This window comes from Trichoderma aggressivum (genome assembly GCF_033847375.1).
Source record: "Trichoderma aggressivum f. europaeum strain CBS 100526 chromosome Unknown scaffold_051, whole genome shotgun sequence".
Classification (NCBI taxonomy): Eukaryota; Fungi; Ascomycota; class Sordariomycetes; order Hypocreales; family Hypocreaceae; genus Trichoderma; species Trichoderma aggressivum.
This window is the reverse complement of record NW_026946417.1, coordinates 51,532-70,898: the sequence shown is the minus strand read 5'-3', so window position 1 is coordinate 70,898 and position 19,367 is coordinate 51,532. Positions and strand designations below refer to the sequence as shown.

Here is a 19,367-nt window from a genome sequence, read left to right as displayed (position 1 = left end):
ACTAGACGAACTTGTAACATATTAATGCTACCCTGTAGGTTTTGCTGGCTTATGAGGCATTCTGCGTTGGTTTCTTCATAGATTTCCCTCTGCAGCGTGGTTTAACGTAGCTTGTATGTTTATTGCTTTTGCCATTGACAGATTCGCCAATATTTTCTCAGTCAACATGGATGTTACACGTCATATCGAGGGGGCAAGTTTCTATAGATGCCAATCAATGTAAAGCCAAGGGATGGTGGTCTAGGCTTACAGGTATAGGTAGCATTTTCAACCTGGCGCACCAGCCATAACGCAAAAATCCCAGACATTGGACAAACATATAAGCACAGGAACAACACGCGAAAATGCACGTGTTCCAGCCAATTCTTATCTTCCACGATGATGCTACCCCTAGCTAGGTGATACATCGTATTCGCAGGTCATGGCTAGGTAGAGCCACTTGTCAGGTAGCCACGCGAGGAGCAATGGCGCCTGTTGGTGCGTGGGCTAGCCCTGGACAAGCATTAGTTCCCGTGCACACCACACTCTGCCGTTGGAGTTTAACATGGATGGCCCAGGAGACTGTGTCCGGGAGAAGAGTGATTTGCTCACGGGACTTTTATTAAGGTAATGAGTAAATGAAGGTGTGTTTATGTTCGGCGGCCACGGCGTTGTTAACACGTAGCGACACAATTGTGGATGGTTCGGTATGTTTCGTTGGCCCAATTCCCAGCGGCGCAGCCTGTGGTTGTATGTAAGAGGGATGGATGGATCACCACACTGGTATAGGCAGATTTGCCGGTATTACGAAAACCGTACTTTTAAAAACCTTCCCAACCCGGCGGCCGTGATAACGCTCGCTTCCACGTGCCTGTCCGGAGCCGCGATTTGTCAAGGCAAATAAGCACATGTCGCACATTCCGTTGTAGGTTTTCATGTGCAGTGAGACTCTAGGGTTGTCAAAAACGGTGAGGTTCGCGTCGGCCTGCTTGAAGAACCCTTAGGACACGGGAGTGCCATGTTGGTGGTATGCGGGGGCTTGTGCGATTGGACACCTATCCTTGACCGTCTCTTTCGACAATGGGCGAACGTCGGGCTTGCAGACGCGTGCCTAGTGCAGGACAGTCCGTGGTGCTTTGGATTGGATGATACCTGACGCCTCCGCTGACAGTGAATGGCCTCTTGGCCAGGCATCCCATCGCCAGGATTCGGGATGCCATGTAACAGCATTCGCTCCCCAAGCAAGTGCTTCTTGTGAAAATCGCCTAAGAGAACCGACCAGAGGATACAGACGGCGGGTTTGCCGATGGGATTGGCTGCGAAGGCGGCGCAAAAGCGAGGCCTCGCGGAGGTAATCTCGGCTGGTTGTACGTAGCAACAGACTTGGAGCATCAAAGCGCTCGCAAAACTCCCTTCTTAGCGCCGGGATGGGGGTCTTTGGTCTCCATCTATACTTTCCACCTCGGGAGCAGCTCGCAGAGACGTTGCATAAAAAAACTCTGAAAGGAAAAAAGACAGGCTGTGAGTCAGATCCATGACGAAATCAGCCTGCTGTTTCATAGCGTTTCTGAGATGTCACCGCATCATGCGGCATCCTCTCTCTGTCTTTGCCGACACACTTTGAGGCTCATGCCGTTGCCGGTAGCACGTTTCGAAATCGAGTGTGGAAAAGCACCATTCGGAGTGGATGGCCCAGCCCAGGTAAATCTGGTGCAGCGTCGGCGAGATAAAAGGCTCGTTAGTTGATGCCAATACCGTCCCATCCCTTCTTCCCCTTCCTCTTTTCTTTGCTTCTTTTGATTAAGTGGGTGGCGAGAGAACGGAATGGCGGGAGCGTGGTTAGGCCCAGCCCAGCCCAGGCCACGCATGGCACACAACTTAGTACATGGCTCAACCAGCAAAAAAGGAGGGGGAAACCTAGGTCGGACAGAGCGATTGAATATAAACAAAGAGGGAGGTGATGTAAAAAGGTTCTGCGTTATGCGCGGTAAGCGATTGGTGGCTGGTTTGCCCATCGGCTCTTCGGGCCATGATTAAAGCGCGTTTTGTGACAGAGATGATGGCATACATTACTTGCTGCTTCGGTATTCGTACAGACAGCCGTCAAGCTGTGATCAGCAAACGGTGCTTCCACAGACGCACACTAAAGTGGCGGGCTCACGAGAACAACCGGAGCGAATCTGCCATTATCCGCACGCTTGTCAAACAAAGGCCCATGTCGTTTGGCCAATTTTCTTTTTTCTTTCCAGCTTTCTTTTCCCTCCATCTTTAGTAGTTACTGTATTTCTTACAGGGAAGGGGGGGATGGTGCGTCAAGCCGGGCAGGCGGTTGGTGGTGTTCGGTTGGGCGGTCCATCCAAGTACTCGTACATGATACGTGCTGGGCTTTGTGGGGGTATGTAAAGGACCGCGTGAGGAGCTTCAGTTGACGGGCTCCAGGGGCGAGAGGGAAAAAATATGAGCGAATATACGATAGTGAGGCGACCTGTTTCCCCCCTTTGGGCTGCGGAGCGCTGCCACGGCAAACGAGCTGCTTAGGGGCAAAATAAGATTTTAAACAGAACTTGCCCTTCTTGCTCGAGGTTCTTTGCGGCGGCAACGTGGATGACGAAGGAACTCCAAAGTGAGGACTGCTGATGCTATGGATCAGTGGCGGCGGGCGGGTTTGTCGCTGGCAGCGGAGAATTTAATTGTGTGCCAGCTTCGTGCGCTGAGTTGTAGGTACCGTTGACCTGTAGCTGTACATACAGGCAGCTGGGGCTAATGGCAGGCCCAGGTCCGAGGCAGGTACCAGATTATAGGCAGGCTATTAGGCCTTCTGCCTCTCTCACCCATAACTACCCCCCCTTCCCCCGTTCCTCGCCGGCTTTCCTCCCATTTCAATCTTTTTCATGAACTCCTCTCCCCTCCTTCCGGCCCTATCCAGCTCGGTTTCGACGCCATTTTCTTTGCGCGTTGCCGTGCGTGGCTCGTTTTTGCTTCACGGGCTCACTTACATGGCTAGGATCTGATTACCTCACCCAGCTTGTGTGGAGGACCCCCCACGGGCTGGTGTCAGTCGGGAAGGGCAAAAGCGGCCAGCGAAATACTCAGCACGGAGGCAGTGACGGATCGCCAACGGCAGAGGAAAAGGGCGACAGGTGCCCGTCATGGCCCAGATTCGCCCTCGGGAAACCACCATGGCCAGACGGAAAACATCACGATGCGAGAACCGGTCATGTCGGAGGGGCCGCTGAGAGACTCGACCATGGCCCAGCGGCGCTGCCATCAGAGCGCTGTGACAGGGGTGGCTGACCCTTGTGGAGACTGGACAGCGGCATCAAACGGTGTCACAAGGCGACACGACGACCCCAGGATTCGTACCATCCCAGTCGACTCGGAGCAGGCTGGCGCCATGCCCACTCTCTCGTGCTGGATTTGCTCAGCTTTGATGCCGCTGCGAGGCCTTAGCGGCTGCAAAACGCAAATTGGAATTGCCTGGAGCGACTGAAGCGAAGCGAGCGTCTAAGCCAAACAAAATGCGCTGGACAAGCCCGAGCCTGGTTCGTGGCTTGTTGGTGGGGCCGCCCTGGGCACCTATTTTGGTCAGCCTGCAGTCGATTCCTATCAACAAAGTAACACCAGAGGCAAGCTGAGTCGTTGGGAAGGCGATGCAGCATCCATTGGCTCGGCACGCTGGACAGGAGTTTGGCCCGGAATTGGATGTGTTTTTTCTTTTTCTGGATTTCGAGGTGCGCGCGGTCGCTCGTCACTCTGCGTGGCATATACAACCATGGTGGCAAGGATGAAAATCACCAGAGCCACATCGGCGCCACATCAACGCCAAGTGCCGCTGCATTTTGAGCTGCAGCAAATGAGCCAAAGCAATGATGCAGCTAGGAGTCGAGCCCAATCCTCTTCGACACACCCGCATTGGCAGCATTCAATGGGATATGCCATCGACTTCACGCCCAGGAGCAGTGGTTGAATTCCGCGACCATGTTTCTTACTTGTCTTATCGCAAACTGGGCCTGACCAGGGGAAGAGCATGCACTTGCTGGAACGAGAGTGGTATCCGGAGAGCCTGCACCCCGAGGGAGTCGCTTGCCCGACAGAATGTGCTTCACGACTGGATCTAGTCGCTTTGGTTGAAGTCAGCATTGCGTCGCAGCATGCTTATGGGCTCCTTCGCGGCTTCAAGATGGATGCAGCCGTACTGGTCAGGTTATTGAGCCCACCAGTCGCTGTATCGAAGCAAGCGAGGAGAAAACTGAGCAAGGCGTCATATAGCCTGTGAAAGCCGAGAAAGCAATGGCTGCGGTCTATTCGCAGTGCTCCGAAGACGTTGGCTTTCAGTGCGACCTTTTGGCGATCGATCACGGCAATTGCTTTGTTTTACTTGTGACGACATCTGCGTTCGTTTCACAATACATTTTGCACCGACGGAAGAACAAGAGGAAACACCAGACTGCTAACTATTACTTGTTGGCTCATTGATACAACCAGCAGGATATCGGTGCTTGCGATGCAGATGCTCGCTTTTGGCTAGACGTCGGTCTGAATTTCTTATCCCAAGTCTCTCTTTCAAGACCAACAACCAAGTACCAACCCAACGCCTCTCAAAACGGTTACTTCAACACGACACAATCTTATTCTCATTGCAAAATAGAGAACTGATAGCAGCATCAGTCCATCCTGTTAGTGCAACAGCTGCAAATACAGCGCTTCTGCTAATACGGAGAGCCAAGGCTACTATCGCGACACTAACGCAGCACGTCCATTGGCTGGCGGTCCACTTGGCTTATTCGCGCCGGTCAGCGCTAATCCGAAACCGGCTAGCGATCTCAGGAAGGGAGCATTTCACATCGGCCTGAAACTAATCTGCCAATCCAGCGAGGACTCGCAGTCATCCACCTCAACGCGCCTTAGGTAAGACCTGGCTCGCCATTCACTTCACGTTGCCTGCACCTCCTTGCCTTCTGCTGCCCCCCAGGCGACATACCGAGTTGTCTCTATCGCATCGCGACGGCTAGCGAACGCTTTTGCCCCGAGTTGTCGAGAGTCTGGGCGCTGCGTGGGTGTCGCTGAGGTGGCTCGTTGTTACTGCATCAGCGCTGATCCGACGCCTGCACCGAAAATTTCTCCTCCAGCACGCGCTCGCTGCCCCTGCGCTACATCCACTGGAGCTGGTGGCCATAATTTTATAGGCTGGACGGCCGTACCGGTACCTCGACACGCCCGACTCGCGGCGGCTGACCTGCCCAGCGCAAAGTATCCGTACACGAGCGCCGCTACTTCGTCTCCTAATCTCCTGCACCAAGTCCGAGTAGCAGCCATTGGACACCCTCGGACCCGTCGCGGGTATCACTAGGTACGTCCGTTTGCTAGCGTCTGCCGCCCTGCCGCGAGGTACCCCCATTAGAGGCCGCTCCCCCCTCTCGAGAGCCCTGGGTGTCTGGGTTTCTGCCGGCTTCAGCGCCTGCTGCGCCGCTCCCAGCACGCAGGTGGCCCAACAGCCTGCCTGGCCAGCCTGCTATGGCTAGTGCTACCTGCCCAGCGCCCACCCGAAGCCCCCCCCAGCCAGCGCTCTTTGTCTGGCTGTCTGCCATTTCCCACCCGACACCACACGCACACACACACATACACATACATTCTCTCCGCCAACCCGCGACGCGACTCAACGTTGTCGTCCATCAAACCACCCACTGTGCCGTGTTACGGCCCCGTCTCCATCCATCCCTGCGCCCATCAATGGGCTCTTGGCCTCCGTGCCTGCTGATTTCGCTGACGTCGCCGCGCACAGCTTGTCGGGCTCATCGCCATGAGCACCTGGATGAACGACGCAGTCCCGAACCACAATGGCAACGGCTTCCCGCACATGAATGACCCCAGCGCTGCCAGTGCCATGATGGACCCTTCTGCCTTCATGGCCAACCCGGGCCAGTTCAATCCGGCCGCCCAGTTTTCCAATCAACAGCAGATGGCCCTGCAGAACGGCCCGATGCGCCACGCCTCGCCCGCCGGCTACCAGGCGAACCAGGTCTACCAGACCAATTCTGTCATTCCATCAAAGCGGCCTCGGCCCCGTGAGGATTCCATCTCCGGCTCTCCCAGGCAGAATCCGGGCATGCTTCCGACGTCGCGCTCCGAAACGCCGCAGCAGCAAAGCTTCCCCGGCTTCCAGCCTGGCGCCTTGCCGCAGCAGAATGCTGGCCAGTTCTCCCACCTCCAGACCAACGGCTCGGCCAACGCAAGCCCCTCGCCCATCATGGGCAACCAGATGCGCCCAGGCAGTGTCCCCCAGAGGGTGGCGACGGCCTCGCCTCACCCGTTTTCCCCGGGCGCTCAGCAGTTTGCTTCTCAGACGTCGCCCATCACCTCGGAACACGGGACGCCCCAGCCGAATCCTTACATGCAGAACATGCCTCAAGGCTACAACCCGGCTTTCGCGCAGTCCCCATCGAATCCGCGCCCATCACCAAATCCAAATGCGATGGCGGGCAATCCCATGATGGCCCAGCAAATGGCTCAGATGGGACAGCCCATGGGCCAAATGCCAGCTGGCATGTATGCTCAGTTGCAGCAACAACAACAGCAACAAATTCAGCAGCAACAGCAGCAGCAGCAACAGCATCAGCAACAGCATCAGCAACAGCAACAGCCTCAACAACCCCAGCAGCAACAACAGCGACCCCAAAACCTGACTGAAGGGCAGAAAATGGCCGCGTATCAGATGCGGCTCCAGCAGCAACTCCAAGGCAACATGCAAATGCAGGCTCAAATGCAAGCCCAGGGTATGGGCCGCGGAATGATGGCGAAGCAGCCGCAGATGCCTGGTGTACCAAATGGCCAGATGCCCCAAGGACCGATGCGACCTCAACACCGACCAACTGGTAGCATCAACGGAGAGCAGTTCATGAAGAATTTAACAGGGCTCATGAATGCTAAGGGCCTCCCGTTTGATCCAAATCCCATGATTGGAGACCGGCTGGTCAACTTGATGATTCTGTTCCAAGCTGTACAACAAAAGGGCGGTTCGAAGTCGGTGACCGTTGCCAATGGCTGGGGTCATGTCGCTCAGGCCATGGGACTTCCGGCGCAGCAGCCTAATGTTCCCTTTGCGCTCAAACAGATCTACGAGCGTAATTTGTCAAAGTTCGAAGAAGTCTGGATAGCTCAGCAGAAGCAGAGAATGATGCAGCAGCAACAGGCAAATCTCGCGAACCAAGCCGCGCCGCAAAAGCATGCCGCGCCGCCTCAACAGATGAATCAAGGCCAAATGCAGCCGGTGCAACACCAGCAGCCACAGCCGCAGCAACAGCAACATCAACAGCAACATCAGCAGCAACATCAGCAGCAACATCAGCAGCAACATCAACAGCAACATCAACAGCAAGCGCCACCCCAACCTCATGTACAGCAACATACTCCTGTGAAATCTGGTCAACACTCAGTCAACGGCTTCTCCACTCCGCAAACTCCACAGCAGCTTCAGCAACCAAACACCATCCCTGGCCACAACAGAAACAGCTTATCGCGCGGTATTGACCCAACTGGACCAAATGACTTTTCAATACCATCGCCAGCTCACTCGCGGGCGGGAAGTATGCTTATGGGGCCAGCCGACGGCAGAGCAGTTGGTGTCATGAATGCCGAGCAGCAAATGCCACGGCCTCCCCAGAAGTCTGATAGCTATAACCCGTGCGCGCGAGAGCTTTCCACGTATGGCGGTGTCGACCTCCATGCAGCGAATCTGTTAGGCGCAGAGCTGGAGCGGTGGAAGCCAACTGTTCCTCCAGTAAACGACCTTGGTAACATTGATATAGCTGCACTGACGCGTAGCTTGCAAAGTGGGATACACGGAGAAGTTCGTCTTGCTCTGGATACGCTTGCGACAGTATCCCATTCGCCGAACCAGGCACATTTCCTGCAGCTGCGATACTGTGATGACTTGGTGGATGCGCTCATCGACTGCGCAGAGGAGCAGCTCGAGCTATTAACAGAGCACACGGCAGAAGTATCCGATGATATCCAGCTCACCCCATACGAGGAAGTTGTCAGAGCATGCCGCATTGAGCGATGGGCAATTCGGGACGTTCCCGCCTTTGGCACTGACGAGTATGAACTTGACCGAGCCGTCGATCGATTAGTTTGCATCTCAACCATTTTACGAAACGTGTCTTTCCCGGGCGAGCAGAACGACAACCATAACATACTCGCCGATGAGTCCGTCATCAAGTTCCTCTGCACTGCCATCAGGTATCTCGGCACCAGGACAATGCTCCTCCGAACTCATAATAATACTCTGGACTTTATGAAGGATGTCGTTACCCTCCTCTCTAACATTGCCAGTTCAATCGAAATACCCGGCCGAGAACAGGCATTGTGTCTGTTGCAGTTCTTGCTGTCATTTGCTCCGGTTCCCAGTCCAGTTTTGACCAACGACACACTCTTCTTCACCAATTACGACCCGAGCGTTCATACCTACCTTCCCCATGCTGTTGATGCATTGGCAAAGCTTCTCGCTCGCGACGAGCCCAATAGAGGCCATTACAAAAACCTCTTCGCTTACGATGCTGCCAACGCCGTTCCGCACGAGCTTCTCACTCGGACATTTGCACTGGCAATTTCACCAATTCCAGACAAAGTTCGGGAGCGCGATCGACCAACAAATTTCCCCTCGCTCGTTGAGGTACGGAAGCCGTATTTGATGCAAGGCCTGTTGTCGGCGGAGATCCTTGCATCTCTAGCTCCAGGGGCTGAGTCAAATCTCGTCAGGAGCTGGTTGAATGCGGGTAACGGCCTGGCGAACAATCTGTTCCGTCTCGGCCAAGAGCTGAGTCGAACGTACGAACAGCCACAACAAGCCTTTGGTCGTGGAGCAGGACGAGCCCCACCGAGGAAAGACCCTGAGCTTGTCTACATCTCTGTCCTTTCGATTGCTTTGCTTCGGCGGTTGGTCGAAAAGTCGAGAGACCCGAATAACCCGGCTTTTTCAGCCGCCGGAGCCTTCTTACCGACCGGGCAGGCGTTATTGGAAGCCCTAAGTATGCATAGCCCTGAGTGGTCCAAGGAGGGCTTATTACAGCATTTGTCAACAATCACAACTCTGGCAGGCTAAGTCCTGATTTTGAATGTTTTAATGTTTGTTTTGAAAAGGTCTAAAATATGAGCATTTGCGGGATCATCGTCCCGTTCACTTTGAAAAGAAAAGAAAGAAAAACCAGGAAGCGAAGGTTGAAGGAGGTTACGTTGAGGGTTTACAGTTGACGGTGTCGACAATGATCAAACGTGTAAATGTTATGTCTGGGGTTGATAATGTTTGTTTTAAACCACCCATCACAATTGCGATGGTGCATAGGTGTTCAATATCAGCGGGTTTTGGAAAGGCGGAATTCTCGCGGACTCATCGCGGCGTCTGTGTACATAGGAGTAGGGATGTTACATACACACTGATACCTCTTTTTGGTGGCCTGGATTATTCGTTTATTGAGTTTGTTGTACATATATATGTTAAGTCATAACATGCGCCACATCTTACAAAGGAGCGTCAAGCTCGGGTCATCTCTTGCCAACGCTCACCATCTCAGCCTCAGAAGTTTGCTTCTTCCTCTTTTATACACGGGCTTAGAAACCACGCTCAAGCAGCCACCCCCTGGCCTTGTCGAAATAATCACCCTAGAACAAAGAAACGGGTTGTTAGCCGCTGAGGCGCCAGAAGGAAGATCCATCCATTATTACCTTTAGTTCTATGTGCTGTGTTGTTGGGTTGATCCGCACATCCTCTCTAGCGACACCAAGCGCACCAACTAGATCCTCTAATAGCCGTACACGATCTCCGTCGACCTTCTTGATCAAGACCACCTGGCGTGTGCCGCCTGACTGCCACCTCCGGTATATAGGCAGCTGGACAGAAGGTGTGCGGCGCACTATATAGCCAAGGCTCACAAGCTCTTCTGGGGTTTTGGTTGGCGGAGGTACAGGAGCGCGACTCAATTGGCGCAAATGTTGGGGAATTTTGAGCTTCTGGTTGGGGTTTTGTCGAGACGAGGGTTTTGTCGAGATGGATGCTGCTTGGTTGGTGGAGAGGAATGCGGTTCTTGATGCGAAGGCGCTGATTTGCGTCTGTACTGCAGGCCTATAGAGGCCCGCACTCCTCAAAGGGAGAGCTCTAGGCATAAGGTAGCTCATGTTGAGTGTAGCGGTACAATGTATTAGACAACGGCTTGGGCTCTTTGGGTTCGTGATTCGGATCGGATTTGGTGAAAGTCGATCATATGGCGGAGATGGATCCTTGCGGCAGGGTTCGTATTTGATCGTCTCGTTAGGGAATTGAAAAAGCAAAAGATCTGAATGACCTAGTAAACGGCGAAAGCCACCGTCACAACGACGCACGAGCTTTCAATTCAGCTCGGTTGCCGTCTTGCGTCTCTACTTTAGAGCCTTCAAAGTTGCTTTTTGCTTCAAATCTCCAGATCACATGATGCGCCGCAAAACTTTGGTTCTTTGGCGACAGAAACCGGCGGATGTTCGGGTAAAAAAAGCGCAAACCCCCCCACACCACTTTGTGTATTCGCGAAATTCACCAAAAATCTGCCCCTCCATTTACAGGCGATCCTTTTTTGCAGAATTAGCGACGGAAATCCTCCTCGTCTTCGACCGACCCAAGGAAACACCTCCCAATACCCCCGTTCACCTCCGCCGCGGTCAGACTCTTCACCTACGAAATTAATTCCCAATCATGGAGGATATTCTCAAGGCCCTGCCAGCCGATGGCGCGTCAATCATGCCCAAGGTTGCGCCGCACCTAAGCCGTCACCTGCTCTTCCCGCTTATCCAGTTCGAGGGCGACCAGGCCGAGGAGAAGGGCGATGCCGAGCTGGCCAAGAAGATCCTGTCGGGCAAGATTCAGCTGCTGGACGACACCAACATGACGGACTACGTAGCGTCGCTATACTGCGAGCTGCACGGGGTGGCCGAGGCCCCGGCCGAGTACACCAAGAAGAGACAGGATGTGCTGGCACAGCTGGACAAGTACGAGAAGGCGACGGAGCAGATTGCAAACCTCCTGACCCAGGACGAGGTCGTCAACGGGCTGAGAAGTGACAAGGTGGCCAACTTGGAGTTTCTCAAGAACCAGCACGGAGTAGGTGGAAATCCCTAGCACAAAGCAAACCAGTGAAATTGCTTTGCGTGTCCCAAAATACTAACTCTTTCGCAGGTCACTATTGAGATGGTGAATGCTCTGTACGACTTTGGACAGTTCCAGTTCCGATGCGGTCAATATGGCCCTGCTGCCGATATGCTCTACCAGTTCCGAGTTCTCTCCACCGACAATGACAAGGTGGCCGCTGCTACATGGGGAAAGCTGGCTTCCGAAATCCTCTCCACAAACTGGGAGTCTGCTGTTGATGAGCTTAAGAACGTCCGAGAGGGCATTGACACGAGACTCTTCAACAACCCTCGAGCCCAGCTTGACCACCGGACCATGCTTATCCACTGGTCTCTCTTCCCCCTGTTCAACTTTGAGGGTGCCCGGGAACCCATCCTGGACATGTTCTTCTCTGCTTCCTACATCAACACCGTCCAGACCTCTTGCCCCTGGATTCTGCGGTACTTGATTGCCGCCGTTATCACCGGCCGCACACGTGCACGCAACAGCTCTGTCCAGCAAAAGCAGCTCAAAGACATCGTTCGATATGTTCGACAGGAGGCCTACGAGTACGCCGACCCCATCACCCAGTTTGTCAACGCCCTCTACATTGCCCACGACTTTAACGCTGCTCGTGAGGCTCTCCGCATGGCCGAGGAGGTGTGCCGCGGCGACTTCTTCCTGGCTGCGTCCACTGATGCCTTTGTCAACGCTGCTCGACACCTCATCTGCGAGAGCTACTGCAAGATCTTCAGCCGGATGAACATCAGGGACCTGAGCGCCAAGCTTGGCTTGAACCCTGACGATGGAGAGAAGTGGATCGTGAACCTGATCCGCGAGACGCGCCTGGACGCCAAGATTGATAGCCAGGATGGCACTGTCATTATGAACCACCCTCCCAACAACGTTTACCAGCAGGTCATTGAGAAGACCAAGGGCGGATTCTTCAGGACACAAGTCCTCAACGCTGCTGTCTCCAAATAAAAGTAACGGGGACTGCCAGCAGATGTATTCGTAACAAATCAAATAGCAAAAGCGAAAACTCGTCTAGAGATCGACTTTTTTTTTCTGAAGAAGGGGGAAGAGAGGGGGGGTTTTCGGGGACAGATGAAATGCTCATGCCTCACTTCTAAAAAACTCCGAGATTTTGAAAAGGCAAAAGAGGACACACTTTTGGGCTTGCTCGCGGACGGGATGGGGGTTTTTTTTTTATTGAAGACACCAAAGAAAAACCGGCGATTTTTTTTTTTTTCGCATTTCGAGGCTCCTCCAAAAAGAAAAAGGGGAAATAAAAGAGCAAAGAAAAACGGTAGACCGGCCCTGTTTTTTTTTGTATGCTTTATTTCTCTCCCTCTCTCTCTCTCTCTGTAGTGATGCGGTTTGCATTGCATGGCGTTTATTCGGATAAGACCAGGGGACAAGGGAGGATGTCTTCTTGAGGGAGGGAGCAGGGCTGTAATGAAATTATTCTTTTGTGCAATGATGAGAAGTTTTTTCAAACGTTTTCGATCGACTCTTTTTGCTGTGTGTTGTGATGAAATGTGAAGATTATGTATATTATTCTTTCTCTGAGTTGCTACTGCATCAAATCAATAATTGAGTGCTGGCTAACCATCACGATAAAAGTAATTCCCATGTTTCTCAGGCATGTCTATCGTCATTTTTCTACTCTACCTGATTATATACCACTGATATTCATAACGCTATCATGATCATGATTTCAACTACCACAACATCCCAGTAGCAAAAAAAAACATCCACGCACTCCAGCCAAAATCTACTACTGCTCATGGTGTCGGGCCGCCATCCAGACTTTTCCCTTCAAAGCCTCAATAGCGCCGTCTCTCATCCACCAAATATCCTCCGCCTCATCCTCCGTCTCCTCATGTTGTGCGGGAGCATCCTCTCTCGACTCGTCCTGGGCATTTGCCGGCTTGATAGTGCCCTGGCTATCCGTCATGGCCATCAACGAGGATTGGCGGAGGGTATCACGAGAGTCGCCCCATTCGAAGAGCAATCTCGCACCTTCGAGACGCTCTCTATCGCCGCCTTCCATGACGCCCCGTTCCATCTCGAGCCTTGCATCTACGGCGCTTCCCATGCCGCCTTGCTGTTCATCACCGGTATCCAACAAGGCTGCTTTCTCTGCGTAGCTGAGATCTTGCAAAGCATCTAGGCTGAGGACCCATTCGAGGGGATTCTCGCCCTTTTCTTGCTCGCCGAGAGCTCTCAGGGTTGACGTGAAGGTGCCCTCGCGATGTGGCCGTCTACGGAGATAGATATTCTGCGTCTGCGCGAATGTTTTTCGGAGTTCCTCGTTTGAGAAGTCAAGTTCAACATCCCAGTATTGTGGACCGCCGGCAGTGGTGACGCTGGATATCTGGTCGAGAGGAGGCAGCAGACACGGGGTTGTTCTCGACAACACTGACTCAATAGACGAACTGCCTCGCATCTTGATATGTACGGGCACAGAGACTGGTTGTGCTGTGAGTGCATCCTTGGCAACAAGACAGCGTTGTTCAGCCGCCAGGACCCAAAAGTGTCGAAAGGCCTGAAGATGTGACCGGTTGTCCATAACGTTTACCGGGAAAATCGGATAAAAGGCCACCAGCAGTGCTGCAATTGCTTTGTTACTGGACCCAAAAGTAGCGGTGCCACAGCCAAGGAACAGCGCTCCGATGGCAAGATGGGCTGCGAGATGTGAGCCATAAGGGGTATCAGGGTCCTCCCTTCCGTGCAGAGCTCGAAGTCGACGGAGCACAGGGATGTCGCCTGTGCCAGCCATGACAATGGAGCAAGAAACTGCGAGAATATCCTGGCACATTCGGGCATTTGTTCTAGCGAGCTCTTCATCGTAGAGTGGAGCGGCATCAGGATGCATTCTCGGCGTTGCCGGCAGCCCCGTGATGCGCATGAACTGATCTAGATAATGCAATAGCAAATCTCGCACCTTGGGAGAGGCACTTCCGGAGAAACGCAGAGCGATAGCAAAGCAGAGGCCTGTCAAAATGCTGAAAAAGGGCAGGTCAGATGATCTCAACTTGGTCGTGTTGTGTAGTTTGTGCCGTGAGCGATACGGAACAGGAAGGCTTTTCTGAATCCAGTCAAACGTGGGTTCAATTTGAGACCAAAGAATGAGATTTCTTGTCATAGTCCGTAGAAGGAGAATGTCGGGGCGAACGTAGTCAAATTGAAGCACCGAATCGGGAATATCAATCTTTCGCGCAACGATCTGATCCTCCGATTTCATAAAGATAAGTGCAATAGCCATTACTGCGCCGGCGGAGGCCCGATCCAAAACATGGACAATCTCAACATTCTTCGTTGCGGTAGCGTGTGTGATGAGTTTCTCTGTGAGGCGCATGTCGTGCAAGCCTTTGAGATCGTTTCCCTTGCCAAGATTGATGAAGCCAAGTGCAAAACCGGCTGCAAGACGATAGCATTCGCTCCTCAAGGGCTCTTCCTCATCTTCATCGTCAACATGCTCAATTTCTGAAAGCATAATCTCGCTCATACGTCGGTGTTGGCTACCGCAGTACAAAAGGCCGATTCCCATGATGCCGGATGTTTGAGTGAGGGGCGAGAGGTTAAGTTCCGCAGCGCCTCGCGGAAGCATGCGGGTAGCGTGTACGGAGAGGAGGCGAGTTATGAGAGAATCCATGGTGCCCATGTATGACGCAGCCAGGCCAAGCAGCAGGCCGATAGAGGTCATGGTATGTTTTGGCGTAAGATACTTGAAAGCCACCCATTTTGCAACGCCTTTGAGATGGCCGTTCAGCCCAAGGGCTAGCAGAAATCCAGCATGCCGGTTGCTCATGTCTTGGCTCGGTTTGTTGTACAGGATCCACGAAGTATCAATGCCCTTTGCTTGTGGAGAAATTGCCAGCCCAGCCGCGACACCTTGATGGAAGTACCCCCAGCAAACCTTCTCCTCTGTGAATAAGGTCTTGTCCACGCCTACCGTGACGTTGTTGGGCTTTACAAGACAGTTCAGGTTGAATCCGGCAATATGGAATTTCTGAGTAATGAGAGGGAAGCGAAGGCTGTAACAAAAAAGTCCTCTCCCTGCTGGTATAGCCAAAGTTCCAGTGGCAATCCTGGAAACCAGCTCTTTTTGCTTCTCTAGGTATTCACTTTCGGGCAAACCTGGGTCTTGTGGCAGACTCACAACTCTAGGTTTATGAGTTGCCAACAAGTCTCGGGCTTCTTGAAGGCGGCGATCATCCCTAAATAGCGTCCTAATCACAGCTTGTCGCTCGGTTCCTTCACCTTCGTCATAACCATGGCTATTTGTTTGCTCAACACTTTCACAGAGCAACTTGTATTCCCAACTTGCAGTATGCGTTGGCGTCTAATTGGCTTGTTAATAGATTGCACTAAAGCGTGGAGTAATGATAGTAAGTAACTCACCAAGATGTTTGACATGACCGGACGATGGCTCTTGTTGGAGGTGAGAATCAGGCTGATATCCGTCCGCTTTACCAGCTCCAGCATCTCATCGGACCAGGAAGAAGGAGGGTGAGGTTGACAGAGTGCTATGGCATCCTGAAGAGGTATCAAAATAGCTTCTGGGAGGGTCTCAAGGACATGATTGGTCAATCCGCACTCTTTCATAGCTTCCACCATTTGCACTGCGGTGGTGTTTGCTTTTATAAGCTTGAAGAAGCGTTTAAACATGAGAGTTCGGGGGAGAATAGAGTTCCAGCGGTTGTCAAGCAATTTGTCAGACTTAGATAATTGCGCAGCAGTATAAAATATATCTGCTGGAATGATATAGTGTTGGTCGTGGAGCCCTATAAAACGGGATTGAATCCATTCCAGTATATCTGGCCTAGCTGGTGGCTCAGAGATGGGTGGCTTCAGTCGAAGCTCTTTAATGAATAACCAGTTAGTAAATGAGCTGTTCTATTGAATCAGAATAACGAAAACATACCTTGATCGTGACGTGGGTCGAGGTCCTCTTGTATCCCTAGCTCATAGAATGACGAGTAGTTGTGCCACTTTAGCCATCTAGCAATTTGGCATAGGATCACACGAAGATCGGCTCGACCAGATGGCAGATATTCTGCGGACATAATGTCAAGTTTCTGTTCCTCTAACAGAAGATGGATAGCCATGAAAATGTCCTCGGCAGCTTTTCGTCTGTGTTCAGAACTTCTGCCTAGAGAGGTTGGGAGATATCCGGAGGGCCCGAAAGCATTGATACCAAATGAAGAACCCATATATTCTTTAGCCAGAACAACGTGTCTGGACATGAACTTTGTGCCGAGACCCTGAGTACTGTTTTGAGAAGTGGTCTCCTCTTCATCATCAATGACCCATTGCCATCCGCGATTGATCATCCATGCTGGGCACCCAAGAGAGTTTGCAGTTTCTCCCATTTCAAGAGATTTCCAGTCGTCGGAATCTTTAAGGGAAGCGTATGACCCGGAAGGATGTCTCCGCTTCCGAACCGAAAGTCTCTCAGACGGGGGATTTCGAAGTTCTGACCGATCGAGGTTCAAGAATAGTGCCAGGAGCAGGATAGTCAAGGCAGACCATTCCACATTGCCATCTGCTTTGCCTTGGCTATAGAGCCATTGCATGACATGTAGCCACCCTGTGTGAATACGCTCTCCAACTGAGTCGGGGAAGACACTTCTGCAGATGTTGAGAAGTGCAGACACTGGAGCACAAGACGGCCGCAGCTGGATTTTCAACTGATGGAGACGCCCTTGCGTGTCAACTACGTCGACTACTCCGCGATGCCTGGAGTGGCAGACGCCCACAATACTGCCATTAGTGAGATCTATGATTTCGCTCTTTCGCTGCCTGACGTCTCTGTCGACTGCCCTTCCCCGGAACTGCAGACTTTTTGTGTCATCGACAAAAAGGAGAGAAAGCGAGAGTTTTGTCATCTCACTCCAAGGTGCCTGAGTGCTCAGCTCATGTCGACCGTCCATGGATTCCGACAACACAAGAATTGCAGACTGGTCTCCATCAACTATTTTGCATGAGTCGACCACATTTTGCGCTCTCCGTAATTCGCCTGGTAAAACTGATACTGTAATCGTGGAAGATGACTTCTCACCCCTCGAGGTTGTCGTAACATAAGTCTTTTGCTGTAGTTTGAGAGAAAAGGTAACCAGTTGGAGGCGTTTCTCCATAACTTCTTGAATACCTATAAGCAATTGGCCCATATGGTAACCATTTGTAGCAAAAGGAGGGGCTGCAAGAACAAACACTTTGGCCTGATTCCGAGAAATGCCGCCGGGTGGTGAATAGTGGACGTTTGAGCTATCTATCGGGATGATGTGGATTTTGCTGAAGAGTATTTCATGTTGTAATCCGTCAAACTCATGGTCATCAAGCCGTATATTATGCATGCGATCATCTAAACCGCCGTCTAACGGAGCTTCCAAAAGACTCCCGAGGCTATGATGAGCCTGGTGAATATAGGAAGAGCTGGAACGGCCGTGATTACCAAGAGAATCATGTCTTTTGGAAGACACACCTCCGAGAAGTGATGCTTGATCTGGGAAAACTGCTCTGTCGTAGGAGGCCGAGAGATCCGCACGAGCTAGCATTGAACTCAGCCTGCGTGAGCTCCTCCGCCCAACTCCAACACTTTCCATGTCTTGTTTTTCCCATTGTTTTTCCAACGATGATACCGAATCTAGGGGTTTCTCAAGCTTTTCACTTTTGCGTGATCGCTTCCCTGGAAGCGGTGCACCAAAGCTGTCGCGATGATTTGCCTGTACCGGGGTGGATGCGCCGCTGGCAAACCCAGGCTGCATGGAGCTTCGACGTCGGGACGCCTTTGTGTTTGGATTTGCATGACGCTTGATGAAGTGATCCTCATGTTCCAAATAAGACAATCTCCAGATTGTGTAGGCATTAGCCTCGCGATTGATGGTGACGCCAAGTATCAGAGGCTCATGGGGATGTTCAGGGGAAGTACCAGGGATAACGACCTTCTCAACATAGAGTATTTCTTCAGCGGGATCGAGGAGGCCATGCGTTTTTGAAGCTTTGTTTCTATTCCTTCGGGTTGACGTCGCTTTCTCGACATCTGTCACAACAAGCCCAATGTCTAACAACGGATCGGTGAGAGCCACAAGCCGAGGCCAGTGAGATTCAGGCTGCTCCAACGGCGCATTCCACATGTTTTCCAGCGTCATGTTCAGCCCTACCGGTAGTAACTTGGGCTTTCCGAGGCCTTCCACGGAGAAGGCAGTTTGCTGAGAGCTGCCGAATGCAGTCAGCTGAGACGACACGAAAGAGTTGGGCGGAACTCGAGGAAACTTGAAGGCAATAGGCGCCAAGTTCTCGGCCTTTTGCTTCGTCTGGATGAGGACTCCAACAGGGGCGGCACAGGCTGATTCAACTTCGAACGGCATGTGGACTACGTGACTTGTCCCCGACAGCATGTAGATATGGGCCTGGGTTTTGAGAAAGACCACCAAGCCCTTTTCAAGGGCTGCAGGACGCTGGCCCGCGGCACCAGAAGCTTTGCGGCCACCGCCTTTATCTTCCGAGGTTGGAAAATATGTGAGAAGAGCTTGTGTGATGGATTCCTTTTCAAGATCGAATTTGAACGATTTGCGGAATATCCCCCCACGGCACCAAACCACACACCTGTCGGTAGTGAGCAGCTCGTCCTCCACCTGGTTTCCATCTCCATCGTCGGTGAAAATCTCCCAGGAATAAGACGAGGCAGGCGGATCGGGAGGCAGCAGCTGTTCGTCAATAGCATGCCGAAGCCCTGCCGGTTGATGCAGCCCCAGAGATTGAACAGTTGCCATGCTGGACGATGGACCCCATACGCCGGCTGGCAATGGCTTCGGTTCAGGTTGTCAATATTGCCGCCCACTTAGTGATTGCTGGAGCCCAGCCGAGGCATCGTATCCCACGCAACGGCTGCTATATAGACGTGCGGCTAATATCTTTGGCGGGACATGTGTGTTTCTTTTTGTTGACTCTGAAGCATCTGAAGATCGAGATATTCGCGTGTCGGCGCGTGGTTGGTGGTCAAGCTTTGGTGGGGTCGACTCGACAGCGATTGAAAATCCGGCGCTGGATCGATAGCAGTGGAGGGCAGTTTCAGGGCGCTGACCACTAAAACGGCGAGCTCCAGCTCCCTTAAGGCTCTAGCTCTCCAGCAGCACTAGCGGCATCAGCTCTCTGTAGCTCGTGACGTCGATGCGACCCGGCATCAATAGCTGCCCATCAGGTACCCAAACTGCGGAGTACCTGCATTGCATCGGCATCCTAGCAG

General features: G+C 52.5%; 4 protein-coding genes across 4 annotated transcripts; 2 read left to right on the top strand and 2 right to left on the bottom strand.

Moving 5' to 3' along the window:
• Nucleotides 1–5,779: 5,779 nt before the first annotated feature.
• Nucleotides 5,780–9,079, top strand: Triagg1_9278 (transcriptional regulator family: ARID/BRIGHT; the record flags this gene model as incomplete). The annotated part of the gene is made up of 1 exon (XM_062904218.1): nucleotides 5,780–9,079. The coding sequence occupies one exon, from the start codon at nucleotides 5,780–5,782 to the stop codon at nucleotides 9,077–9,079; it is 3,300 nt and encodes a 1,099-aa protein (XP_062751723.1).
• A 578-nt stretch (nucleotides 9,080–9,657) lies between these two features.
• On the bottom strand, nucleotides 9,658–10,149 carry Triagg1_9277 (uncharacterized protein; the record flags this gene model as incomplete). The annotated part of the gene is made up of 1 exon (XM_062904217.1): nucleotides 9,658–10,149. One exon carries the CDS (start codon nucleotides 10,147–10,149, stop codon nucleotides 9,658–9,660), a length of 492 nt encoding a protein of 163 aa, XP_062751722.1.
• Nucleotides 10,150–10,699: 550 nt separating this feature from the next.
• Triagg1_9276 (uncharacterized protein) lies at nucleotides 10,700–12,094 on the top strand (the record flags this gene model as incomplete). Its single annotated transcript, XM_062904215.1, has 2 exons — nucleotides 10,700–11,104; nucleotides 11,180–12,094. The coding sequence occupies 2 exons, from the start codon at nucleotides 10,700–10,702 to the stop codon at nucleotides 12,092–12,094; spliced, it is 1,320 nt and encodes a 439-aa protein (XP_062751721.1).
• A 796-nt stretch (nucleotides 12,095–12,890) lies between these two features.
• On the bottom strand, nucleotides 12,891–18,894 carry Triagg1_9275 (uncharacterized protein; the record flags this gene model as incomplete). Its single annotated transcript, XM_062904214.1, has 3 exons — nucleotides 12,891–15,461; nucleotides 15,521–15,981; nucleotides 16,044–18,894. The coding sequence occupies 3 exons, from the start codon at nucleotides 18,892–18,894 to the stop codon at nucleotides 12,891–12,893; spliced, it is 5,883 nt and encodes a 1,960-aa protein (XP_062751720.1).
• Between the last annotated feature and the right edge of the window lie 473 nt (nucleotides 18,895–19,367).